The 25,086-nt window shown below is 39.1% G+C and overlaps 1 protein-coding gene across 1 annotated transcript in view; it reads right to left on the bottom strand.

The window, feature by feature from the left end:
- Positions 1-25,086, bottom strand: part of ITPR3 (inositol 1,4,5-trisphosphate receptor type 3) — a 568,454-nt gene that overhangs the window by 386,088 nt on the left and 157,280 nt on the right. The window contains exon 3 of the mRNA XM_078644240.1: positions 7,274-7,395. Within this exon, the coding sequence (XP_078500366.1) occupies positions 7,274-7,395 (122 nt within the window). The remainder of the gene's footprint in view (positions 1-7,273; positions 7,396-25,086) is intronic.

Below are 25,086 nucleotides of genomic sequence, written 5' to 3'. Positions count from 1 at the left end.
TGTGCCTGGAGTGAATTCAGTTCAAGGACAGTATGGCCTGGAAGTCCAGATAGCTGCCAAAAAGGATGAGCACAATGGCTCTGAACGTTTGAAGATCTCATGAAGTAGGTAGTTGAGAACGTGACTAAACAATGAACCTTTTAAAAATCTAGCTGACGGAGGAAAATTGAATGTTGTAATGATGAGGTGATGCTCATCCACCCCAAAATTGTCCAATCAGAACTCGAATTTATGCTGAAAGTTACACTTTTAGATAGAAAGAGCTAGTCAAAAAGGTATAAAAAGTGCTGGTTTTACTGAGGAAAAAACTTCTTTTCGATTTCTTCCCGAGATGCTGCCGGTATGCTGATTTTCCTGAGACTCTGAATAATTTTCTATTTCTTTTTGAATGAGAATTGAACTTTAGTTGAGGGTTTTAGTTAGGGAAGTTAGGAGAATAAATGAATTTTGGGAACTATCTGTCCTTTGCTAATACTTGCATTTCTGAAATCTAAATAAGATGTCTATTTCTGAATTTTCTAAAAATAAATGAAATTAACTGTTTGAGACAAAACTCTTATTCTTTTAAATGTCGATTTTGAATAAATAAATAAATAAAGTGAATAAACTTTTAGACATGCTAAAATTTGCTTTTAATAAAAATTAGATAAATGGAGAATTAAGCTGGTCTTGAGTTTTCCCACGCCTAATTTTTTACTAGCAGATTCGTCGACCACAGTGGTGGCGTGTCTAAATAAATGTTTCGTTAATGAAAACCATGGTAAAATTCATTCAAACTGCAGGTGTAAATAGTATAAATATCAGTTATAGTTTAGACACTCCACTATGATACAGCGGCTCTCCTTTGAATCTCACCGATCCATGAAGTAGGGTGTAAGTGTTTTGTGAGTGACTCACGGTGTAATGGGCCCCACTGTCGAGTGTATGTATGATTTTGTACTTCAGGGAAAGGTGTCATGGTTTTAGAAATTATTTCCGGAGAACCGCTGCATCAGTATCTTTCAGTTTTGTATACAAACTTGGCAACTGAGTTCCATCTTCATTGACTACCCCATGCCAAGGGATGATAAGCCATCTGAAAGACTTGGCAGGGCCATGCATATTAGTGCTCTTTACCTCACCAAAGGGTGTTGACAGGTACGCCTCAGCATAACTGGATGACACTATATTATTCAGTCCTTCTTGGACATCTCATCGCGAACACCTACAGAAAGTTTTAGACCCATGAGACGTGCTCAGAAGCCAATCCAGCCTGATGCAGGTTGGCAGCAAGATACATGACCTATCTCAGGTGCACCCTTATACGAAGTACAGTGAAATCTCCACCAGAGAAAAGAGCAGCATTAAAACAGATTAACAGGCTCGCAACAAGAACGAGATCAGAGAATTCCAGTTTTTATTGGGTACTTTTGGGTCTATTTCAAACGTTCCCTCCATAACTTCTACACTCTCAGCCTTACAGTAGAAGACTAGTCCTAACTAGATGTTTTTAACTGACCTACATGAGGAAGCTTTACTTCTCCTAATAGGGGAATTACAACATGCTCTGGTATCGGAGTGTCCTGATTTCTCCCTTCTGTTTATAGTGTATACTGTCGCCTCAGGAGTGGGATTGGAGCAACTCGCGCCCAAGACTTTCCTGATCGAGTACATCACAGTTTATAGATCTGCCACATGGTGTTCTGTCACAAACTGGCTTAAGCAACACTGGAGGAGCATCTTACGAATAGGTCGGCTATGGATGTTACTATTTGCAGGGTCAAGCCATTATCCCTTTCTAAGGAAGTAATCCCTAAATTGGTTCCTAGCTCTTCAACCCTTTTCCTATATGGTTACCAACTGGTCCAGTGCATTGAATGGCAATATGAAATACTTATTCCTGTTGCCTGATCTGGCCATACCCAAAAGCATATGGGATAAATGTGATGCTGTCAACAATATTCCCCAGATAAAACCCAATAATCTATCCATACTGGGTACTGGATATTTAAAGATTGGGTGCATACACACCCAAGCATTACAAGTAGAGACAGGACCCATTCCTTTCTACTTCGGATGCACTTACCAAACAGGCTGTTTCAAACCCAGGGTCAACAGAGACTAAGATGCTGCGGCGGTGAAGCAGACTATGCTCCATCACGTTGGAGCCAGACTGGCTTCTGTGGCAGACACCCAGACAAGTTCATCAAAATGAATAGACTGGCATGAGAATGGTTAGAGATGAGCTGCAAAAAGGGCATGGCTGACAACAGTGGTGCTGGAAGAATTCTAGAGTGGGGTTGCTGGCCAGTAACATCACCTCAGTAAAGGTATGGAGAATATGTAGCATGCAGCCTTTCAAAATACCACAGATGCTGCCAGAAGAAATACATCTGAGTGGCCCCTTCATTGTTAATTCTGTAACTAAACCCTTTGAAGATTTATGGGGGTCAGTGGCTCCATTCCCACAGGAAAGCGCAAATGTCTCAGAAAGCACATGTTAAGAAAGATGGCCAAAAAGCGCGACCCTATTTATTTGTTGTGTTTCCATGACATCTTCATTAACATGCAGCGGTTGAAGTGCATTAAAAAAGTATGGGAACTCTGATCCTGAGTGCTCTGGGGGTGGGGTCAAAGATGTGGCTAAAAGGAACATCATTTTCTGCAACTATTTTGCTATTTTTTCACCTCCAGGTAACTGCATATAAAATAACACACACAGCCAGGAGCATGAAGACTAGCGTTCTTCAAATAAAAAATAAATGCAAGTTAAACCAAGATTTCTGTGGGAAATGCGCTCTTTTGTATTATGAAACCACAATTGGTTAACGTAATAACTTCATGTGTCTGACCAGAGAATTGCAAAATTGAATTCTTGCCATAAACATGGGAAAGTTGACTCTCAGTCAAACCATTAGTTTGCGTCCCTTATTTAGAGTTGGGTAGACACTAGATAGTCTGCTTTCCATCGACGGTGCCCCCGTTGGCTATTTCGTTTTGAGTTGAATCATTTTTTTACATTTTTCCTATACTTTACCATGGGAAGACACTTTAGTCGCTGAAGAACTCTGAATATACTTTATTACCTCAGAGGTTCTAGACATGAATGCAATATCCAATTAACTATGTCCACACTATGTAATCAATGGTTCAGTCTTACTGCCCTACATCTGCCTCTGATGCACACATGTGCTCCAAGGATTATGGTAGTTGTGTTTTTTCTGTACTACATAAAAAGGGTTTTCAGTTCCACTAATATGAAAGACAGAACCAGCCTGTCTACTCTAATATTAAATTTGGGTAGATAAGATGTTTCTCGTGCATAGAACCAATAACCTTTCCATGGGGATAACCCTCAACACTACCACAAATCCTTTTCCAGCCATTAAACTTAAAGGGGCAACCCTTGTGCCCCATGCCTCTAAGTGTCCATTTAGTATGCCAATCACACATCCTTTCAAATACTTAGAACATCAAATTTAATGTTAAACATATTATCACTGTAGCAATTATTTTGTTTTTTAATTGTAATTCATTTTCTATTCACTTTTTTAATTGTAAAGAAATATCACATACATCGAAAAATTACAAAATGTTCTTTATTGATATTTAAATTGACACAGTATTGTCAAATTAGAATTGAATATTTGTATGCCACCGTAAGATTTTTGTGTGCTATAGATTGCAGTGTTCATTTGGGTCTAAAATGTTACAGGAAGTATATATTATTGGATAAAAATGTTTCTGAAAAGTAACTTTGGTTTTGATAAACAATGTTATTACTACTAAGGCCATAAGGCATTATAAAGACACTTTTGTAGAGCCATTATTTTTGACATCGAGTCCTAAGCACAATAGGTCTTGTTTTGGAAAGATGTTCTAAACCTTTAAAGTACTCGCACATTGAGTTGCATTTCAGATTCATTTTCTTAAAGTCCTTTGTTTCCGGATTGACAGATGATCATGTTCCTTTGTGGGTACTAGTATATCTCTAAATGAGCCTTAATGTAAACCTTTCAGATGATGTAACTGACTGACTGAGTTCATAGTTTTGCCAGGAAAACGCCAGATGAAACATCTGCAGCAAAAATTCTCAAAGGTATATGCAGATTTTTCTGGCTGTACACCAGCCTGATTGCTACTGCCACGTACTTTTTTCTGTTGGTTTCTCCTGTAGATAGAAGAACGGCCAGAATTCAGGCAGATTTAAGATTAGTGGTCGGTTTTACAGATTCAACAGAACCACGTCTGCTTTTTCATAGAAATGATCTCTTGCCTCTTTGTCTCTGTTGCTTAGCTAAACTGGAATGCTGAAGCCACAGAGGAGTCTGGAGGCGGGTCAATTGCCCAATTAGTTGTTTGCTGTACATTTATGATTTTCACCTTTGATTAAGGTTTCCAATTTATTTAACAGTGTCTGTCTCAGCTCAAACAAAGTTCTGACAAGAAACACCTACAGAAAAAGTACTTATTTTTTCACCTTAATGCACCAATTCATAATGCTCCACTCCCCAAGTGTATTCAACTAAGATTATTGCTCAGGTCCCCTTTAACGTCTTCAGAAACTTTGTAAATCACGTTGGGAGCCAGCCGTTACTGTTTCATGCTATCTACGCCTCAAATAAAATTCAGAAATATACAGATAATTACAACAAGTTATGGGTTATTCCTGCTAATTGGCTTTGCGACAAGCACTTTTTCAGATAAGCATATTTTAAGGTCAGAAATAGTAACTAGACACTCAAAGGATTCCTTCAGTTTCACTTCATTCGAACTGTAAAGTCTTGGTAGTATGTTCTTTTGACATATTAGATTTACATTGAATATCTCCTTGTGCGCAGTGGATTTGAGCTGGTGGTTGCAGATGGGAGCCATCTGCTCTTTTTTTTGGTGACAGACAAACAGGTTCAATTGGCTTCCTGCCTCCCATTATAAAAGTCACCAAGGAGCATGAAACCTGGCACTGCACCTAAATATTATCTCCTATTTTCTTTGCGATGGATATCATTTACTACCACAATTTAAGCCAAAGAAGTGATTTCCAAAACAAATTGAGTGCAATCTATTTTTAGTCATTGCATTTTTTGACTTTTTTTCCAAAAAGCTTATGTATGCCCTGGTCACAAGGTCTATCAAAATTGCTTGGTAGTCTGCTGAGCAAGGTAAATACCAGGTAAATACCAGTTTCTCTTTTTCAGTGATAACAACACTGTTTCAAAGTCCTGGATCAAAACTATATTTTTTACTTTCTTTGTTTTCAGGGTCATATTTTCCTTCTATTTAAAATATTGGACTTTTTCTAAAACAATTCACCTAACATTCCTTAGCTGTGTACAGGAACCATGCTCAGAAATTGTAGAAGAGTTTGTATCTAATATTTATTTTTCTCTGAACCATATGCATTTTCATAAACATCTTATGCCACTCAATTAAGGGAATACATGTGAACTAGAATGAGTACATTTGCACAGGAGTGGGAATAATTAAACTTACATAAACCTCTGTAATAGTCCAGAGTAATTTTACTTAAAAATGAGAGGTTAATCAAAAGATCAACATCAATTGTTGCCTTCTTTCACAAAAAGGAATATTTGCAAATCCCTAAACCAAGCAAGATTTTCACCTTCATCAAAGCCAAGATTATAGATCTGGTACAAATCTATCTGAAATGTGCTTTGAGGAAATCATGGCAGCAGTAGTCTGTTGATGAAACAAATGTTTTGATGGTGCTCCGGATTTTTGTGTTTCCATCTAATGTATGATAGAAAAGCCCTACTCGCCTTACACCCCACATGTAAAAAGGATGAAGAGCTATTTCTGAACCGTACCGTACCATTTGTAAAAACAGAGCTAATGGTAAGAACCTATTTTCTATATATTTCAAATCTGGTTCTAGCTTCAAGGAAGCCTTACATCTCGGATGAGCTATGTCAGCCTGAGCAATTAAAAATGTTCCATTGAATTCCTGCGTAGTATTAAATTGAGTAGAGTGTGATATTTATAGATTGCCTTGCCTTTTCTTAAGGTTGAAAGCTGACGCGTATTATCAGGTTTCCTGCTTTCCCCGCCAGCATCTACTTTTAGAATTGTAATTGTTAGCATACAGTACTAATTCCGTAAGTTTTCATTTTTTCATCTCCATTGTTTTACTGTGAATGCCTTTTTGCAACCGGCAGCACTGTGGAATGTATGGGCACCATCATGGCTTCCTAAAGCTAGGAATATTTAAAAACATACTTATAAAAATAATGAACAAATAAATTGTTGTTAATAACTTGTTTGATACACCAATTTATCTCATTTCCTGAACTAATAACACATTTTTAAAGACAGGATATCATGTAACTCTCTGTTATCTTAGGTGTACTTAAGGGATACCACAGACAATAGTCAACTTTTATTGCAAATTCTTGCTATTGCATGTCTGATACCCACACCTCTGCTTTCATTATGGTCTTGTCATTCATGACAGACTCCCAATTATATGGCTGTTCACTTCTGTAATTCACTCATTAAGGCACATGACTCTGGAGCAGTGGCGGCCAGCATTGGCTCACAGGTGGCGGGTTGGCGGGTCACGCTGGGGTTGAGGAGTCATGTGGGGGCTGTCGCGCTTCGTACATATAAAAAAAAAGGATTAAACTTACCTGTGTACCAGGTCAAGCATCTCTGCTCCTGGTCTCCTTGTGGAACTCAAAGAACAGGAAGCAGGCCTCACTGGCCAATCACAACGCAGCAGTGCAGCGTTATGATTGGTTTTGAGCATCCTGGTTCGACGCTCAACCAGGTAATGGGGACCTGGGCTTCTTCTCCATGCAGGCTGTAATATGGGCTGTATGGAGAACGGGGAAAGTGTGAATGACTGGTTTGGATGGCCCAAGAGGGCCAACTAAACAGTCATTGCACACTTAGGAGTGGGCAAACCACTCCCCCCCTGCCCTGCTCCAAAAGCAGGGCAGCTCCGCCTTCCACCCCCACCCACAAAGCAGCAGGAAGCATAAAATGATAATAACTTAAAGTTATCATTTTAAGTTTCTTTTCACACTGCTTAAAAGCAGTGGGGTGATGCTCCTCCACCATATCGGAGAAGCCGCCGTCATCACACCTCTTCATTTTTCACCTTGGTCCAGGGCCGGGATCCTCCTCAGAAACACTCCTTACTCATTGTCCTCAGTGTCATGACATGCTACAGTGATAATGTCTCCACTTCTACAACTGTAGAAGCTGTGAGAGCCCAAGGCTTACAGCTTTTCACAGCACATCACTCTCACTTTCTACCACGCATCACTCTCACCTGGAGTTTTTGCAGCAAGAGCACATCTGCAATTTTCTCCTTGTCCTGTTTCGTCTGCTTGGCCTTCCAGAACTGCTTCTGTGCGGAATATCGGCTCATAGGGCATACCTTGAAGAGACAATCTGGGGAGACAAGAATTAGAGGAAATGGGTCATTGGTGAGATAATATTGGCGCCTGACACAGAGAAGAGTTTGAGGTTTCATATACATCAGAGATTTCATTAGGAACCTTTCTTCTGTATTCTCTCAAAAAGCATTGGCGGGAGCATTGTCAGAATACTGAATTTAAAATATAATATGAAAATATCAAGCCAACTGCCATCAGCTATCAACATACTGTGAATGTAAGAATATATAGTTAGATATAGATTACTATACTTGATTCGAGATATATGCACCTTGATGATGTATGTATGTACACATCATCAAGGTATGTAGCGGTTGAGTTAAGGATAGTAAATGTATACTACTCTACATACACTTGCCTTCTCAAAATTTTGATAGACAATATTTTGACATACAACCCTAGGAGACAGAGGGGGTCATCCATTGGATAGCTTAATTTGTGAAGCTAAGACCTAAGGAATTTAGAGGCGAGATGGTGGCAGCCCATAAAACTCTACTCATTTGACTATTCCAATCAATTTTGCAATCCAACTGCAGACAAACCTTTGCTGGGAATATTGGCTTCAGCCTAGATGTGGTGCTTACAGGTAAATGTGTGAATTCATCGATCAGGTACTAGTAGACTGCTTAGAAAAGAGACAGCTAGACTAATACATTGCGAACCAGGGTACCCACAAACCTCCTTCATCACCATCCTTCGTACGAAAATTGTTGTAGTCCCTGAAAGTCTTACAGCTTTAATGGAATAAGGTGGAATTAATACATTTTGAGCTCCACGGTTCAATTTCCCACATCGATGCTACTGTTCAGTGCTTTATCACATTCTTATCTTAATATCTAGGATATGTTTCTTTTTAAATTAGGCCCATATCCATCTCTGTTGGTACTCGCTCCAGAGTACAGATAGGGCCGCCACCCGACCCTATCACTGCCCGTGGACAAGGCCTCGCAACTGACGTCATAATTTCGACCAACCCAGTTTATCAGTCTTCTGTGGGAAGTTAAATTTTGTAATTGTAGCACCTGTTATTTACAGTATTCAGAAACTGGAAAAAACGGTAGTACTAAGCTCTGTATACAAGAAAAAAATATTATTATTCCAACTATGTAATAGTAGGCCTTCTGACTTGTTTAAAGAACAGCAATACTGCAGTAAATCGGAGATTAGCGATGTTTAGTGTAATAAAAAACTGGCGGACAACAGATTTTGTTTATTACCTTTTTAATTCAAATTGGTGATCCAGCTACCCAAACCTTATGACGTGGAATGACAGCAATATAGATTTGAGGCAAGATTGACAATATTTGGATTGAGCTATTGCCCTCACTTCAATCTTTTTGTGCCCAATTTATAAAGTTGTTTATACATCGTTAAGGGAGACATTTCTCCTATCAGTCACTGCCATCAAGGGATTCAAGGTGGCTCTCGCCCAATTGGCACAGGAACAAGATGGGATACGCACAATGTATGGACACAGATCATGTCTTAAAATGCACTACCCATAAATAAATGAAATTAAATTGCATTTCATTCCGGAGGAGTTGGATTGCAGATATAGCTCATGTTCCTTTGGGGCAAAATATCTAAGACCTAGAAAAAATTCAAATAAGCCTTGATAAATTTTATGGGTTGCGCTTTCGCCTAGTTCACACACAAAAACTACACAGCATGCAGAAAAACAGGCAGAAAAGGTGCACGAACAGGCCTTTTGCAAGACAAAGTATGGCATTCTCACACGTTCTTGCAAATGCATTTGACATAATTGTTTAAAGGAGCGTGTAGCCTTTTTGCGGGAAGATACCATACGTAAAATGGCTTATCTTGAGTAGGCACCCTTGAACACAAATAAACACAGGGACACACATACAGACACACAACCACTCGCATATAGACACACATGCATGGCTGCAAAACCGCGGGCAACCCCATGCACTGTGGGCACCTGCAAACAGTTCTGCGTTCCTGGAGGGTTTATTTTTTACATGCTGTGATTTTTTTTTCTATACTCATAATGGTAAAAGCAAAACTATGCAGTACAGCAAATTGTAACTAAAAGACAGGACTGGGAGAAGATGTCACACATTGATATTGGCCACTTGGCAACTCTTCACATAGATGCAGGGAGGTCGTTGCGTGACTCAAATAGTTTCTATGAAGGCTCTAGTTCTTTCTAACGGTGGGTACCTTCATCTTCAACAGTGACATTTAATAACCCTAGGCCAGACACTGAAGAGAAAATCACCTAGGGCATCCCTCAGGGTCTGCACTGGATCCATATATTTTGTTTTTACAAAAGCTGTCACGACATGTACACCAACAATTATAGACATCTCTCAGAGAAGGGCTAGCGTCATTGTGTCGAATATCCTTAAGAGAACTGTGTTCACCCCAGTGCTGAGGAAAACCTACACCAGAGGCAGGTGAACTCACCCATTATCATCCAACATCAAATCTCCCCTTCACAGTCAATGTTCTGGGTCCGGTGGTTACATGCAACATGGACTGCGATGTTGATCTAAAAATACTTCTTTTGGGTGCCTTTGTGGCCCACTGTCTAGAATATTAAACCTTTCTTCATATTCAGGTGACAGACACTTTATTTGCCATGAGTTTGGTGAGACTCAGGAGGATGGGCAACTGGGAACGTATTTCCTGACGGAGGATCAAATATGAAATTATCTTTGGAATAAAGTTAGGTCCATCTGAATACTGTGAAACAATTGCAAGATTTTGAAAAGGATATAACATGGGGTACAATTCACCGACTCATCTGGCAGAGCTGATTGCCAATAATGTTCATCCTACTGACCAGTCCACACTGAGATGCCCACCGAACGACCCAGGAAAGTTAGCAAGCAGTAACGTTTGCAATGCTGTCCTTGGTGGTGTTCGGCCAGGTGGATCTTCCCATGCTACACGCTACAGACCTTAGGATGGATGGACGTAGTCATTACTGATAGGGTACACCCGTTCTGTATGCTATCCATACCTATCAGATACAGGTAGCTGAGCTCTTAGTTTCATTACAAGAGATCATCGGCCTTCTTATGAAAAGTTACAAATCTTGCTGTTCATGAAGTCATTCAATTAGTCTTTGTATGTCATCCTTGCCCCATAAAGTTACCCAGAGTGGCATGAAGGTCCTTACAAAACATGTAATTTTTCTTCAGGGTGCGTCCCGGAAATGGTCTGTAAGCCTAACTGAAGCATGGAACAACTCACTTCATCCCTAACTTGATCCCAAAACTACATCTATTTCTATGCAAAAATGTCCAAGATTCTTCTTATGTACACAAGGTAAATAAAGGGATCCTCAAAGCATAATCTAATACAACATTTGGACTACATAGACCCCTTCTATTTGTCCATTAAGAATATTAAAGTTGTCTTCATGTTCCGACTGTGTAGTTCGTATTTACATATGGATTGGGTGAATCCCAAGAGGACATACAACTAGGAACATATCTACTGACTGTGCAATGTGACGCAATCTTTTGAGTAAAGGCTGGTTGACTTCAAAGGCCTAATTAATCACTGTGAAAGATGTGCAAGAGATTGAAAATGGCAGCACACAGGACTTGTTGCTGCCTAGTTCATCTGGTAAAGCTAATTGTAAATTAGAGTTAATGCCCAGGAAAATCATGGAATATTTATTGCAACTTAATCGCTGAAGTACTTTCTTACTTTCTTAATAGTAAGACTGGAGGAATGGTGAAAAAGAACACCGACTGGCAGCTGATAAGGGAGGCTGGATCCCCACATGACCAATACTGTTTGAGCTTGGAGACATCTCTGATGGAAATGAGGCCAATCCTGAGGATCCACATGGTTACGTTTGCGCCACTGATAGTCACTGATACTTATGTGGTGCATGGCGAATGAAGTTATCTGAATATTTATGCCTGCAATCAGTTTCCTCCCGTGTAGTATGTACTTCATAATTGTTACACTAGCTCTTTAAGGAATGTCCAACGTAAGTTCTTATTCCATGTTCTTAGAATGCTATGATTGTTGTCTTGACCATTGCAAACCTGGTGTTCAACTTTACTGGTCGTGGGTTGATTTACTCAACTTGAATAAACCACCTATGTCAACTTTTATATCCGGATTTCTATCTTATTTGATCTACAACCATACAACATTTATTGGCGACGATCGGAAGCTGATAGGAATCAAACCCACCGACATGAGCAGTTCGACCATGGACTTTAAGGTCACTAGCTCCAACAATTCTAACAATATCGGATTTTGATCCTTGGAAGTTGCGTTCTCAAATCGTGAGACCTTCTAAAAAAAAGCCGTGAGTTATTGTTTAGTTAATTCATTACCTGAAAACCATCTTTGAACGCGGCCTGCTTCATACCGTTATTTTCAAAAACGCAGAGCATTCTACGCTCGTGAAGTAAGCTGGGCAATTGTGTTCCATCGCGCTGCTGACACACGCGCAGTACGTCTACAGCGTCACACGTCACTCTGGAACGCGCCCAGCGTATGCTGTAATTTGTATGCGCTCCAGCTTTGTTAACCTGTTCGGCGCTCGACTTCAACTCCTTGCGCTCCAACTTTATTAACAGGTTTAGCGCTCGACGTAAACTTTAAAAAGAAAAACGTCACTTTCAGCGCTCAGCATCTTGTTGATAAAACGCTGACAGGCATCACATATATGTACTTCTGATCTACGCGACCTTTTCTTTGAAGTTTTAGTCGTCTTCTATCGAGTTTTAAAAGATCGTTTTTCTGGACAGTCTGACAAGTAAGAATTTATTATACAATTTATGTGAATTTAATATGGCAACTTCAGGTAATAATAACAATGGGATTGTAGCACCTCCATCGTTTTTAATTGTTCCAGGCAAACCTCCTACTCCATGGCACAAATGGCTACGTGTCTTTACAAACTATTTGGAAGCTATTGATGCTCTAGATTACCCTGCATCTAGAAAAAGAGCTATACTTTTCAATCACTTAGGAGATGCTGGCCAACAATTATTTGATAATTTAGCAGTTGTTCCAACTCCTGCTGATGATGACTCATGGAATGTATATACCGAGGCATTAACACGTCTAGGCAAACAATTTAAAGATGATCCATCAGTCATGGTTGAAAGACATATGTTCTTCAAAAGGAAACAATTACAGGAAGAGTCTATAGAAGACTATGTAGCTACTCTACGAGTTCTTGCATCAAAATGCGAATTTGGTACCTATTTGGAGACTGCTCTACGTGATCAGTTAGTATTTAATTGCTTTAATAAGAAAATCCAGGAGCGGATTTTGACTTGTAAAAATCCAAATTTAGATGAAGTTATTGTAATTGCGAAAAGTATTGAGTGTTCTGTTGTCTCCTCAAAAATTTTAGCTGAACATGCCGCTTCTTCAAGTGTTTGCAATATTTCACAGGCATCTGAGGACAATTGTAATGTTAATGTTGTTTCTAACCGCAATACAGGAAAAAAAGTTTTTGAGTCTAAAGCTAATGTATTTTGTTACAGGTGCGGTTCAAAGTTTCATGTGGCAAATAATCCTAAGTGTCCTGCACAAGGTAAAAGGTGTTCTAATTGTAAACGTGTAGGTCACTTTGCTGCATCATGTCGCTTACCTAAAGATAAGTCTAAAGTTAACATGGTTTATTCTGAGGAAGAAATTTGTGATGCGTTAAATCTTTCTTCTATTTCATTCATTCAAGTAAATGCTTTATGTGATTTCAGTATCAAGGGTCCGATTTGCACCATTTCAATTGGGGTTCAGACCATACAGGTTATGGCTGACTCTGGATCCCCTATTACCATTTTGGATGAAACTACCTTTCAGTGCTCTTGGAATAACAAAGAATTATTTACTACTGATGTTAATCCCAAAGCTTTCGGGGGTTTTGACATAACCATGCGTGGATATTTTCCAGACAACATTGATTTTAAAGGTCGTGTTATCTATACTAAAATATACGTTGCACACAATGGCCGTGATATTATTGGCTGGCAAGACCAAGCCAGACTAGGCATTATTTTAAAACCCGGTCATCCTGAACCTGTTACTTTGGGTGATCTTCCTATACTAGCTGTTTTTGATTATTGTAATGACCCCATTCTTTGTAATGTATTAGAAAAATACAAGGTTGTTTTTGAAGATAGGATTGGGTTGGTGAAAAATTTCGTGCATGATATTAAGTTAAAAGACAACGCTTGCCCTGTTATTCAAAAGGTGCGGCCTGTCCCTCTGTCTGTGAGAGAGGATTTGAGAAAACATATTGAATCTCTTATTGCTCAAGACATTATTTCTCCTATTGAGTCTTCAGAATGGGTTTCTGCTGCCGTCGTAGCTCGAAAACCTTCTGGGGAAATTCGTTTATGTGCAGACCTGCGTGTACTCAATCGTAACATTATCATTGATGTACACCCCTTACCTAAAATCCATGATATGCTGGCCAACATCGGTAGTAGCAAATATTTTTCCACTATCGATTTGCGCTCAGCGTACCACCAAATTCCTTTATCTTTAGAATCTCAACCTCTCACAACATTCGTTACACCTTTTGGTGTATATATGTATAAAAGGTTACCTTTTGGGCTTGCCTCTGCAGCCAGTATATTTCAAAGATTAATGGACTCCATTTTTTATAATTGTCCCGGAATTCAGGCGTTCCAGGATGACATTTTGGTTCATTCTGAATCCCTGGATCAACATTACATATTGATGGAGTATGTTTTAAAGTCTCTACTAAATAATGGTCTTACCGTCAACAAGAAGAAATGTAAATTTTTGGCTAGTGATGTAGATTACTTAGGCCACAACCTCTCAAAAGATGGCATTAAACCCAAATCTTCTTTGCTGGATGCTATTAAAAATGCTCCTCCCCCTCTTGATAAAGACTCACTCAGGGCATTTTTGGGGTTGAGCGAATATTATGCTCGTTTTGTTAGGAACTATGCTCTTGTAGTTCAACCCCTTAGAGATCTGTTAAAAAAACATGCTAAGTTTGTGTGGTCCCCTGAATCTCAATCTGCTTTTAACTCTGTCAAAGATCTGATACTCTCTGCTCCTGCCATCAAGCCCTTTTCCCATGGTGTTCAAAGCATCATTACCGTTGATGCTAGTTCCCGTGGCCTAGGAGCTGTTCTGAGTCAAATAGTTAAAGGTGAAGATTGCACCGTTGCATTCGCTTCTCGTTCATTAACTTCAGCTGAAGCAAATTACAGTACCATAGAACGAGAAGCCTTGGCTTGTTCATGGTCAGTTGAAAAATTTAAAATGTACATTTGGGGCACCAGATTTCTTTTATACACAGACCACAAGCCATTAATTTATATGCTCGGCGAGAGTTCCTCCAATAGAGCTTCTTCTCGTTTAGTTAGACTATTGGCACGTCTTCAAGAATTTAATTTTGAAATAAAATACTTACCTGGAGGAGAAAACATTCGTGCGGATTGTTTATCACGCATTCCTTTGTCCACTTGTAACATTGTCAACTCTGACTTAGAATATGTATTTGCTGTTGATGATGCCCTTCAAGGTACAAAACTTACTAAACAAGACTGGTTAAAAGGTATGGATAACGATTCTTGCTTACTCAATGTCAAGAAATTTTTGATTAAAGGTTGGCCCAGAGATAGAAGCATGTCAATGGAAGAAAAACATTATGCACAAGTTGCATCTGAATTGTCGGTGTCAGGTGACATTTTGTTCAGGCAAGACAAATTTGTCCCACCCGTTGGCATCCGGCAATCCATCATTTCTCTGGCCCATGAAACTCATCCTGGTATCACTGGTACCACCAATAAAATTAAAACCACTTATTGGTGGCCTGGTATCGATAACCAGGTTAGATCCTTTGTCAATCAATGTCCACAGTGTCTATGCTCTGATAAACACTGGAAGTTGTCTAATTCACCACTGGTTCCTGTAGAGTGGCCTGAATCTCCTTGGCAGAAAATTGCCATAGACTTTTCTGGTCCATTTGCTGTTTTTAAGGATGACCTCAAATTCTTAATAGTTGCCATTGATTACTTTTCCAAATGGATTTATTTTTCTTTAGTCAAGAACCCTAATTCTGTTGCTGTAATTTCATTTTTAAAGGGTTTGTTTGTCATCGATGGTACTCCACATGAAATTGTTTCCGATAACGGTTCACACTTTGTCTCACAGGAGATGAATTTGTTTTTAAACAATGTTGACATTAAGCACATGTTAGTTCCTCTTTACAGTCCTGCTTCTAATGGTCTTGTAGAAAGAGCCAACCGTTTGTTGAAGGAAGCTATTCAAACAGCCTGTGCTAATAAACTTGATGTAGCTGAATTTCTTAGCGAGAAAATTTGGAACTATAATTGCACCCCGCACAGTACCACAGGAGTGTCCCCTTTTGTTTTACTGCGGGGCAGAATTCCCACTTCTAGGATGAACCCTTCTTGGTTGATGAAAAGTTCTCTTGTCAACGTGGATTTAACTAAAATTCGTGAACATGTCAAGAGTAAACAAGAGAGTTACAAAAATAATTATGACAAACGCATGCATGTCACAGAAAAACCTCTTATTTCGGGCGATTGGGTCATCATTAGGAAACCTGTGAAAATAACTAAGGGGCAATCCAAATTTTCTGCTCCGGTTAAAGTGTTGAAAGTTTCTCGTTCTGCAGCTCTTTTATTTGAAAGGGGTTGGTGGAACAAGAATGCCCTTATTAAGATCTCTGATCAACAAGCAAAGATAATTTCTTCCAACAAACAGACCTCAGATTTATCGGATGATCGCTATTCTGACTGGTTTGGTGTTGGTGAATCATCCACCTCTCCAAATGTTCCTTCTGTTCCCGGCAATAGCCTTGTCCTTGACACTTCCCTGTTAGCACATGGTGATTCCAACGTTCTCATGCCTCCTCCCACTTTACAGCCTGTTTCCAATTCCATTGGTGCGGGGGATGGTAGGGATCACAGTCGGAGAATTAGATCTGTTCCTGTAAGATTCCATGATTATGTGTTGGATTAATCTTGTTTTTTCTTTGTATGCATTTGCTTTCTTTACTTTGTTTTTTTTATCTACTTTTTATCTTTATATTTATTAGGGGAAGGATGTGTAGTATGTACTTCATAATTGTTACACTAGCTCTTTAAGGAATGTCCAACGTAAGTTCTTATTCCATGTTCTTAGAATGCTATGATTGTTGTCTTGACCATTGCAAACCTGGTGTTCAACTTTACTGGTCGTGGGTTGATTTACTCAACTTGAATAAACCACCTATGTCAACTTTTATATCCGGATTTCTATCTTATTTGATCTACAACCATACAACATCCCGGGGTATACTTTGCAAAAAATGATATTTTGTAGGAATAAGTAATTTTTTGAAATTTCTATCTCTCCAGCTGACAAAAGGGGTTGAATGGAGGCTACCCTCACCTAAACAAGTGGAACACAGTCATGATGTTGCTGGTGTTCACCTCAACAAAGGATGTTCATGAAAAATGAGTGCTATTGGGTCCAGAGAGTTCACTGGTATAAATGCTGTACTTTCCCCTGAGGGTCATCATTTTGAAGCATGACATGTAAGTTATTGTAAAGAATTGAGGCCAGAATAGAAGGAATATTTAAATCTATTGCCCGTGGCTTAAATTTCAGAGAGGACAGATGAGTAGACTGAAGCTGTTCTTTCAGATATTATACTTCATCAGTATTTCCCTAATTGCAAGTCTAACTGGGGGAACTACACGGACATAGGAGGCCATTATCCTAAAGCACTCATTAGAGTTAGGCACTCAATGAAGGAAATATTCTCTATGACTACAGAAGGGAAACTACTCTCTGTGGAACCAACAATTATCTAACGATATGTGAAGGGTTTGCTGGTGGAACTCCTGAGGTTCTGGAGGGTTTTTGGCCCTGGGTGGAAGTGAGTACCAGCTTACTGTGGTGCAGACTTCTTGATCAGTCAGACTTCTAGAGAGGGTAACACCGCTATAGAGGGACTCCCTTTATCCGGCCACCGACGCCCGCTATACCGGTCCCGCATTGCCGACCGGATTTACCCGCACTTATTCGGTTAGCTCCACCACGAGCTCTACTACGCTCCTCACGCAATCTCTAGCGGCTCCATTGTGAGCCAAGTTATTCTTCTTCAAGCCTAAATTCCCATATCGCTACACCGGAATTGTAGCTCAAGAGCCCAATTCCTCGTCGAAGGCAGCTGTTTTACATTCAGGCATGTAATAACACCATCCTGATGATGATCCCATTATCTCATTAAAAAGGGATCGAAACGTTGTCGACCTTTGGAATAGTTTCACATGAAAAAACATTGTGTTACATCAGTGTGAATACTTTTAAGGATAGCTTGTCATGCATTTCTATTGACTCAAAGCCTCCTTTGTCCTTTGCCTGAAATCCTTACTGTTCGTGTGTATTTGTCGTCTGTTTCATGTGCTGGATGCAGGACTGCGTCCCACTCTATTGTTGGTTGCTCTTCATAATGTTGAAACATTTACTTGAGTGATTAAATTATGTATCCGGATGGACACTGTGGAATATAGTACTAATCTTGGTCTATATTTACTTTTACTATGAATGCTTTTTAAGGACCATTGTTACCAATATAAAGTTGACACCAAGGGTCCTTATTTACCTATTGGGTTCCCTTGTTTTCTTTAAACACTGTATTTACACAACGACACATGATGGCGCAGGGTTTTTTGGTGCATTGCTGGAGTTGATGGGAAAACCAACAGAACTCCAGCAATGCATCACAATACAGAGCCGATGCATCAGTTTTCACTAATGCTCTGTCTATTGAATGGGGAACAATGTGATAGAGCGTGAAAAGGTGGCAAAGTCAATTAGCGCTTAAACATATTGGTCCTGAATGTGACGCATACAAGTGGGCCTAGTGCCCACTTGTATGTATGTGAGACATCAGCACAAAATGTCAAAAACTGTGACATTACGTGCACATACATACCATCTGTGGCCCAAATATGTTGTGATTCAATTGCATATTGCAATCAAGTCACTACAGCTGGTGCGGTCCCCTGGTCACAGCCAATCTGTCAACTATATGCCTAGGTTTAGCAGGGGTAAGGATTGTGATGCATTGGCAGCGCAGCAGCCCGAAACAGGGAAAAAAGTGGTAAATCCCACTGCAGCAGTTTTACGGTAGGTGTTTCCAACAGAACACCTACCTTGCATAAATTAAAATCTAACTTGGTGCAGCCAATTCTGACGCAGGTAAAAACCGTCAGAACCTTGAAAATATGATGCATTTGCATCCATGTAAATATAGAACAAATCAAGGGCCACCGTTGTGTTAAAAAAAAGTGACGCAAGGCAGTGCAAGGGACTTGTAAATAAGCCCCTATGTTTGCAGCACCCCATATGCCTTAATGATCTTAAAATTGCAAATGACTGTTGAACCTGTGATTTGCATGGTTTGGAATAGCTGTGGAATTTTCTCGTTTGTGGGTGAGCTGCCAAGAGGCCCTGGTAGGCCTCTGTAAGCACATCTGATTTCATGTCAATATTGTGTCAAAGGATTGAAAGAATTAAAGATAAGAGAGCTGCAGAACATTGATGTTGACACAGGTGCCTGGCTGTGAGCCAGAGAATTTTGCCATTGCTCCTCTGTTCACCTTGGTCTTTCTTCTCATCCTCCTCAAACCCAAAGGGTCCTCCCGCCAGCCCAGATGAGAAGCTGAGTATTTTTATTACCTTCCATAAGCTCTTGAGTGTGCAGCCAAACCTCAATTGCAGGTTACTTCTGCCTTGTCTCCGGGGAGTCCTCTAAGGTGCAGAAGTTATTCTTAGCGTGTGATCACCATTGGCTGCAGGGTCCTCCCGCCCAATGCCTGGCTTCATGAATCGCGTCTTTGTTTTATAAGCCGTTCAAAGAGGTGCAGTTCTGCGAACCACAAAGTGCCTGCAGAGCAGGGAACCACTTCCCGAAGCATAATCAACCTTTCAGACACCGTGTTTATTGTAGGGCCAAGAACACAGGTGAACCACGGGATATGGATATTTTACAGGGTTAGCACCGGGCAGCAGGGTGCTATCACTAATCGTTTGATGTCAGATGGGGCTGTTCAGAGTGAGGTGCACGTCATTGGCCTCATTAATATTAAAGGAGGCATGCTAAATGCAATCCGAAGTCTGAAGTCTTTTTTCTCATCCCGAGGCTGTGTGTTTTCAACCGTTAGAATCAAATGCGTGAAGGAGATTTTTATTTACGACCAGCCAGCAACTAGGTAGTCTTTTTAGGAAAAGTTTCATTAATTCCTAATCTTTTCCTGTTGGCACATCGCACTTTCACATATTCTGTTCCACCTGAAGAGCTAAATGTGGGTGTAAGAATCCATAAAATAAAGATGAATCCTTAGTTACTCTGTCCAAGGGGTAGATTTATTGATTAAATGAAATTACAAGGTGGACAGGTACAGAATGTAACATAGATGGTAAGTTCCAGTAAAGGCCCAACCGGGAGCATCCATCCCTGCTGCTCAGCCTCCGGAATAACTGCCAGTACACTTAAACATACACAAATAGAACGTGGATGACCTCACAGAGACTGGCTGAGCAGCAGAGTACAAGACACTATGAAAGGACAAGGAAGGACGAAGAGCAGGATACAACAAGGAGGCCTTCAGCAGTCTAGTTTTTTTGTGCTGGCCACCAATCCACTATTTAGGGCCTTCAGCTGTGCATCTGCCCGTATGGTGCTCTGAAGGCATGCCAAAAGCAAGACCGTCTTTTGCACGCCAGCATCTCAGAAGCGCCAGACATGCTGCCCGGCTTCACCCCCAAATTTGGTATACTCAAGAAAAATAACAAGTGGAAGAATGCCACAAAAACTGATACAAAGATCAGTAGTAAAAATCTAAAGAATCTTAATATACTGGATTAAAGGCCGTGACTTTCAAAACAACACCCAATTTGATATTAAATAGTATGCTACTTAATTTTAGCTCGATGAATAACCACCAGAGAAGTTAACACTCCTCTTAGAAACAGAAAAATGTGATATTCTAAGGCTCCCAAAAACGTGGCAGAAAAACAGGAGGGTGCGAGGGCCTGGCGGTCATTTTCCAATCTATTTTACAAATTTGGAAAGGTGAAGTAACACATTTTAATTTGGCTGAAACCCTGCTTTTCATAGTGAAAAGTTCAGTCAAAGCGACCGTCACCTGCTTACTATTATACCAACACCCACTTGTTGTGCCAATTTCTGACCTATTTTAACAGATTTTATTGCCTTTTACCTACTAAAGTGTTCTAATCTAAGTGTAATGGGCGTTTTTAACAGATCACTCACATAATACAGAATACCAAAATATAGACTTACCATAATATCGATTAAAAAATATAGAATGCAAAAATATCGAATTCCCATCTACAAACAGGTAAGTACAATAATATCGAATTACTAGTCCCACTCCAGAGAGTGCAACAGTAGGGAAAGTATTGGATAGTGTAGGGGTAAAAAATACTATTCCCACTCCAGAGAGTGCTACAGTAGGGAAAGCGTTGGATAGCGAAGGGGTAAAAATTACTATTCCCACTCCAGAGAGTGCAACATTAGGGAAAGCGTGGGATAGCGTAGGGGTAAAAATTACTATTCCCACTCCAGAGAGTGCAACAGTAGGGAAAGTGTTGGATAGCGGGAGGGCAAAAATTACTATTCCCACTCCAGTGAGTGCAACAGTAGGGAAAGCGTTGGATAGTGGGAGGGTAAAAATTACTATTCCCATTCCAGTGAGTGCAACAGTAGGGAAAGCATTGGATAGGGGGAGGGTAAGAATTACTATTCCCACTCGAGTGAGTGCAACAGTAGGGAAAGCGTTGGATAGCGTAGGGGTAAAAATTACTATTCCCACTCCAGTGAGTGCAACAGTAGGGAAAGCGTTGGATAGCGGGAGGGTAAAAATTACTATTCCCACTCCAGAGAGTGCAACAGTAGGGAAAGCGTTGGATAGCATAGGGGTAAAAATAACTATTCCCACTCCAGTGAGTGCAACAGTAGGGAAAGCGTTAGATAGCGTAGGGGTAAAACTTACTATTCCCACTCCAGTGAGTTTAACAGTAGGGAAAGTAATGATTTAATATATTAATAAAAATAAATTAAATATCAATACCAATAAAACATTAATTAAAATGAATTACCAATTTAATATTATGTAACATTAATTAATTAGAAATACAAATAAATATTAGTTATTAAAAATCAATTACCTATTCATAATTAATTAACAACTAATTAATTTCCAATAACAAAAACTAATTATTAATACAAATTAATACCAATTAATAATTAATTAACAGTACATTAATTATCAATACACAAAAAGTATTTTTAATATGCAATTAATTACAATTACATTACTTCCCTCCCTATTCCCCTATAAACCCACAACCTGCTACGGAAAATAAATTAATACAATTATCATAATTATCAAAGAATGAATTAATAAAAATGAATTACCAATTAATAAAAATGAATTACCAATTAAAAATTTATTAACAATAAATTAAAAATCAATACCAATAAATAAATAAAAAATATTTACTTAATTACAATTAAATCACTTCCCACCCTATTCCCCTATAAACCCACAACCTGCTACGGAAAATAAATTACTAAAATTATCATAATTATCGAAGAATTAATTAATAAAAATGAATTACCAATTAATAAAAATGAATTACCAATTAAAAATGTATTAACAATAAATTCAAAATGAATACCAATAAATAAATACAAATATTTAATTAATTACAATTAAATTACTTCCCACCCTATTCCCCTATAAACCCACAACCCGCTACAGAACTAAAAGCTACATTAAATTAAAAATAATTAATAATTGTTAAAAATGAATATTTAATTTAATATAATTAAATTACTTCCCACCCTATTCCCCTATAAACCCACAACCTGCTACAGAATTAAATTACGCAAAAATTAAATAACATAAAATTCATTACTTACAAAAAATGAAACATACATTACAAAAATAATATACACTTTTCACACATATACTTACATAAAAAACACTTTAAAAAATTCGATATTATTAAAAATTCGATATATTTTAATGCCTATATTATATACGTCGATATTTTGACTTGGATATTTTGACAATCGATATTACTTACCTTCAATTCGATATTTTTACCACTATATTGTGTCTATTTGATATTTTGTCCATTCTATATTTTTACTTCGATATTATGTCCATTCTATATTTTTGCTTCGATATTATGTCTTGTTACCGTTTTTAACATATGGTATGATATGGAAAGTAACTGTGACACTGAGGACCTGACAGCACTGAACTTTGAGCAGAATTCTCTCCCTCACATGAGAAGGGTCACTTAATTGGCCTTATTGTTTTTGACAAAGAATGAACTACTGATAGTTGAGAAGTCATCCATTACCTTGTTGTGGTCGGATCATTATAAGGTTCCTTTCTAGCTGGAAAGCACAACACAATATAACTGGAGGCTTCCCCGGGTCTCACTCCATCGGGCATTCATGGTCACAGATCACAGGGACCTCTTTTAACAAAGCCATTTGTGATTCGTTATCCCCAAGTAGGTAGTATAATGAGGATGCAACTGAGCTGGCAATGGGGAGTGATGGGTTGATTATCAATGCGCTAAACTCCAGTGCACCAACGAATCAAAAAACAATAAAAATAAATACCCCTCAACTTCTTGGTCTTCCACACATTTGGTGACTGCTAAAACATGCTGAAAGCAATAAGAACGCAGTTGGAGAAGAAGTTATTCAAAGGAGGAAACAATTTGAACAGACTTAAATTGAAAACCTAAAAAAAAGTATGTAGGTTGGCCAAGAAAATAAATAAAACTCTTTTGCTGAGAACTCTGGTCGATAAGTATTTAGGGTGGTGATAGATCTATGCATTCCCTTCTTTTGTAAAATGGAGATTGATGCTTACCAAGAGTTTGTGAATCCTTGTCAGACTTCTTTCATGAAAAGATAAACAATATCAGCAGGAATTGTAATCGTAAGAGCCATGGGGACGCGGTATTCACAGACCCTAAGGTTAGCCTCATTTCAACACTACCACGTTTTGAGATGTCACAGGCCAATGGGCTGAAAGCCTCCACGTTAACAATAAAATCTCTATCTCCGATGAGCCCATGTCCTGCCTCAAGTGTTCATACGCTGGTGGACACTCTGGCACCGATAATTAAAGCCTGGTGGAATTTATCTATCAACTCAACAGTTTGTCCTCAACTGTGAAAATATGCACAAATCCACCTCATTCAACAAAACAAAATCCTTCAGCAGGTCCCTTCCAACTGTCAAATTACAGGTCCATCTCAAGATTACCTTTTGCTGCTAAAATACTGGAAAAATAAATCGACAGGCAGCTGAAAGGCCATTTGGAGATAAATCAGGTGCTTGATCAAACATAAGTGCGCTTTAGACCACTTCACTCTACTCTACTCTACAGTGACCTCTTTTCTGTCAGTTCTGAATGAGATCAGAATGTTATTGGATAGCGGTAGTGGTACAGCGCTGATCGTGTTGGATCTCAGTGCTGCGTTTGATACACTCTCTCATGGTACCCTGATGCACAAACTACTGTTCTCTATTTTACACAAAACAAAAGGTAATCTGTGAAGAAAAGGGGCTGGAACAAAAAAATTGACTAATGTAAACTGATATTTGTCTAAGAGTTGTCCTCTATTAAGGACAAAAGCCCTCACAAACCGACCTGATGGCATGCTTCATTACTGGGCTCCTACTCATTCCCTGCTGCACAAGTGAGCTTTTAGGATGGTATGTGAGAGAGCAGATGGGGTTTGAGTGAATGTTGTTTATATCGTAAAAAAAAAGGGGGGGTCAATGAATCCCTATCAGGTGGGTACAGAGAAGAGTTAGTGTTAGAAATATCTAATAGGTGGACCACATATAATTTACTACTGTCCCCTACAAGGTATGTTAAAAGTCAGGAGAATTATTCACCCCGAAAAGGTAGACATGTTTCAGCACTGTATTATGCCCTAATCAAAAGTTGCTGGTGGGCTTTCTTCAGGACCTACTTAGTGGCTTATACTCTGTAACAATTTTGTATAAATGGGTAACAATAAATGAAAAACAGTACTTCACCAACTATGATTTCTTCTGACTATCACGTCATTCAAAAGGAAACATATTTTGTGTTGTCCCTTCCTCCTGCATCACAGGTCCTGGCAGAATTGGGATTAGTTTGGGTTGCATACACATCCTTAACATCCTCCCAGGATATGATCTGAACCTTTCATAGAGGTGCACAGTCCTAAGAGATCTCCCCTACATTCCACTTCCTTATGAAAGCGTCAGATAGACATTTACACAGTATTCTACTGTCAGTGCAGGCCCAGATCAAGCTAAAACGCCTTTACAGGTACCAGATCTCCCCTGCGGCTCAGATTTTGACAAAGTCCTTTAATTTACTTTTACAGGTTACCATCTCTAATTCAATAACTAATATAGGCGATTTCATTATTTGATCGCCTTTATTTTTGTACTTACGTTTTACATTCGTATAGAGCACATTCAATCAAATGGGTGTCAGTGGGCAGTACATCAAACCAACATAAAGTTAGACTTCAATTTACATAGGACTTTCATGTAATACAATTGATTAATATGCAGAGAGAAAAATGTTAGACAACATCAAGGATTACAGTGATTGGGAAACAG

This window comes from Lissotriton helveticus, chromosome 5_1 (genome assembly GCF_964261635.1).
Source record: "Lissotriton helveticus chromosome 5_1, aLisHel1.1, whole genome shotgun sequence".
Lineage (NCBI taxonomy): Eukaryota > Metazoa > Chordata > Amphibia > Caudata > Salamandridae > Lissotriton > Lissotriton helveticus.
Note: the sequence above shows the minus strand (reverse complement) of the source record. Positions and strands in the feature narration are given on the sequence as shown.